Source organism: Myxocyprinus asiaticus, chromosome 25 (assembly GCF_019703515.2).
Source record: "Myxocyprinus asiaticus isolate MX2 ecotype Aquarium Trade chromosome 25, UBuf_Myxa_2, whole genome shotgun sequence".
In the NCBI taxonomy this organism is placed as follows: Eukaryota; Metazoa; Chordata; class Actinopteri; order Cypriniformes; family Catostomidae; genus Myxocyprinus; species Myxocyprinus asiaticus.
The window spans coordinates 29,477,328-29,480,442 of NC_059368.1; the positions used below are offsets into that span (position 1 = coordinate 29,477,328).

Consider the following 3,115-nt stretch of genomic DNA (forward strand, 5'->3'; position numbering starts at 1 on the left):
TTGAGATCTCAACAAGTAAACAACTTAAAAGACAGAGGTAGGAACAAGCAGTTACCCGTTTCAAAAGCTGTGAAAACCAATATTTTGCATGTAAAAACAAAAACAAAAACTAAATCTTTCATTCCCATCTAATATCAATCATTAAAACAAAAATGATCATTAATACAATACACAGTATAACAAAAAAATATAGCAATTTATGGACATTGACAAAGAGATTTGGTCATGCAGTGCTTTTTTCCATTTCTTTCCTTCACAACAAAGCAAGCCTGGAAGAAGGTTAAGACACATAGTAATCTATATACACCAAATATACACAGATTTACATCATACAAAAATATGTATAAGGCATAATGAATAAATATTCTTATCCAGATATTGAAATGAATACATTCAGTTGAAATAAATAAGTAAGGGTACTTCATGGAAAATACATATTAATTTTCTTTTCAGAAAAATAGTTTATTTTTTTTTTTTTTTTTTTTTTGGAGAGTTCAGGGAGTTTACTAAATCAAAACAGTGTACCTGTATTAAATATCACCACTAATAATAAATAAATACTAAAAAAAATATATAATGATAAAAATTAGTGGCATAATGGTCTATATGTATGTGTGTGTTTTTGTAAGAGAGAAATCAGTGTCTGAGTTCCTTAGATCTTCCAGTGTGTGTGTGCAAATATGAGAGATCAGTGGTTGAGTTCCTCGGGACACTCGGCATCTGCTGGCAGGTCACTTGATCCAAGAATTTTCTTCCCATTCCAGGATGACACACACCAACACTTCCCCCTCTGACCATCCAGAGACGATTCACACTGCAAAGAGAACGAAAGAGTGTGTGTGAGATGATTGCATGCATACACAGCTAAGGTCTCGGACGAGTGCGGTTCTAACACTCGGCCAACACACATATCATCATGTTGAGCGTTTATGTACAAACACAAAATCAAGTCAAACTCTCACTGTGAAAAGGCTTTGTTTTTGTAACACATTTGTGCTCAGAAGCACAGAAGATGATGGTTTTCGTACCTGTTTGGCTTTGTATAGACCATGTTTGTCACAATTTGGAAGGTAGAATCTGGTCAGTTTGTCTCCCAGTTTCTGATGAGTTTTAGTAATTTTATCAAGAGCTGTCTGCAGTTCAATATGACAAGGACCCTAGAGAGATCAAATGTGGTCATTTAGAGACAGACTACCATAAATGCAACAGCAGCTGAATAAATGATAATAAACTATATATATTTAAATAAATATGGTTTATATTACAAACTAAAGTGCCTCAGAATTAAGCATATCCACTCTCGAGCCATGCATCTTTCACCATACACAATAGGATAAAACCCAAGAAACCCTCTACTGCCCCCATGTGACCGAGTCTCAGAGTCTCGTTTTATGTCTATAACTAAACTTTTTAGGATTCCGATAATTTAAGTGCCTTAAACTCACCTGCTCGACAAGTTTTCTGCGTATGGCGTTGACTTTGGCCTTCATGCTCTCTTTGGCGATGATGACCCGCGGGTCGAAAGGCTTTCCGTGGCCGGGTACAAAGAGGGCAGCGCTGCCTTCATTCGCCGCCGTTGCCCCGTTATGAGACTCGGGATAATCTGCAAGAAGAATAAGTTCGTTAAGAATCACATATTACGCTACTTTTTAATAGATGAATGAATAATGAATAAAATGCGCATCTAACATCCTCTATCCAATTGGTTTGTTAATGATGATGAAATCGTGTCTGAGATTGAATCAGCGAAATTATCAACTCGACAGCTTTAATTGTGATGGAGCTAAAAGGTCAGTTTATAAAAGTGTTTGGAGAATGTAGGGTATACCTTGCGTCTGGGCGTTTTGGTTCTGATCGGGTTCTGGGGTCTCAGTGCAAACCGCTTGTCCTCGGGTGAGCGCGTGTAGAGGTCGGGGTTCTCCTGGTTTGGGTAAGCAGCGGAGCCCCGAGCCGCAGGGCGCAGTGTAGATCCCGCACTGGTCACCCCTCTTCAGCGCGCAGGCAAGGCAGCAGCCGCAGCCCGGCTCAGGACGCACTTCCTCACAACCGGCATCCACCGCGGGACACTCGGCTAGCCGCTCCAGGGAGCACGGCGCGCAGCGAATGGGTTCCTGCCCCACCACCGGAGAAGCCCGGAGCCCCGGCGCCGAGAGGAGTGGGCTAAATGCTGCCACCCAGAAAAATTTCAGAAGCAGTCCGCTCATCCCAAAGCAAAGGTCAGAATAAATAGATATATAAATAAATAAATATCGGCTGAAGTGAAATGTGGAGTTCCTCGGGTTGCCACCGCTCGCTTTGCGCTCTCCAAAATGACTACCTCTCTCCGAATCGGCTCGCCGTATTTATACGCGCACTGGATCCCCCCTGACACGGTCATGTTTGACGCATTGGCGATATTAATGATTTCTTAAATGATCCCTCTCAGCTCCGATTGGCTAGTGTAGTAGATGCAGTCCGAGGTGCTTCCTTGAACACTGCGCGTAAAGTGCGTCAATATTTATTTTGGAACATAGTGTGCGTAATGGTGATGCTTTTGCCCCATTTGAACGGGACTGTGCCCAAGTGGTAGTCATTTATTGCAATGAAACAAGTGAAAGCAGGCCTATTTCTGTCCTGTTTGCATGCAGTTTTGATAAACCCCCATTCATTAAATGTCCCCTCTTGAAAAACTCAAACAATAATTGAAGACCAATTAATGACGCTAGATTATCGCGTCCCGGTGCTTTGGTCTGGCATTAATTTGACACGGTTATATGGCGCCTTTAATGAGGTGAGTGCGCGCGCACTTCTTCTGTGTGGCACCGCGTGCCCTCGCGCTGTGGTACGTGACCTCGCTCAGGTCATGACAGGACAGAAGCTCGTTTTTTTTTTTTTTTTTTTTTGGATAGCTCGAGAGTACCGCTATTGTTATTGCCCCTTTCCTGGGATAATAATAGCCGCGCTTTGTGAGAGAGAGGGAATAACGACGTGGCCACCTGCACGTCTCCTCCTCTCATCCACGCACGTCGCGCGGCCTTTTGTCGTTGCCTCGCCGCAGAGTTTATGGATGGGCAACATGATGTGACAAGCAGCTGGGTGAAGGGCGCCTAAATAATGTGTTAATCTGTGGTTGTGG

General features: G+C 42.9%; 1 protein-coding gene across 1 annotated transcript; it reads right to left on the reverse strand.

The window, feature by feature from the left end:
• Nucleotides 1-461: 461 nt before the first annotated feature.
• Nucleotides 462-2,911, reverse strand: LOC127416444 (insulin-like growth factor-binding protein 1). Its single transcript, XM_051655816.1, has 4 exons — nt 1,829-2,911; nt 1,446-1,603; nt 1,029-1,157; nt 462-814 (listed from the first exon to the last, which is right to left on the reverse strand). Exons 1-4 carry the CDS (start codon nt 2,202-2,204, stop codon nt 689-691), a joined length of 789 nt encoding a protein of 262 aa, XP_051511776.1. The 5' UTR covers nt 2,205-2,911; the 3' UTR covers nt 462-688.
• Between the last annotated feature and the right edge of the window lie 204 nt (nt 2,912-3,115).

Coding starts and splice junctions, on each gene's coding strand:
- LOC127416444 (XM_051655816.1), bottom strand. CDS start 2,204: ATGAGCGGACTGCTTCTGAAATTTTTCTGGGTGGCAGCATTTAGCCCA. Junction 1,604..1,828: donor CCAAAACGCCCAGACGCAAG/GTATACCCTACA, acceptor TTCTTCTTGCAG/ATTATCCCGAGTCTCATAAC. Junction 815..1,028: donor GTCTATACAAAGCCAAACAG/GTACGAAAACCA, acceptor TTCTCTTTGCAG/TGTGAATCGTCTCTGGATGG.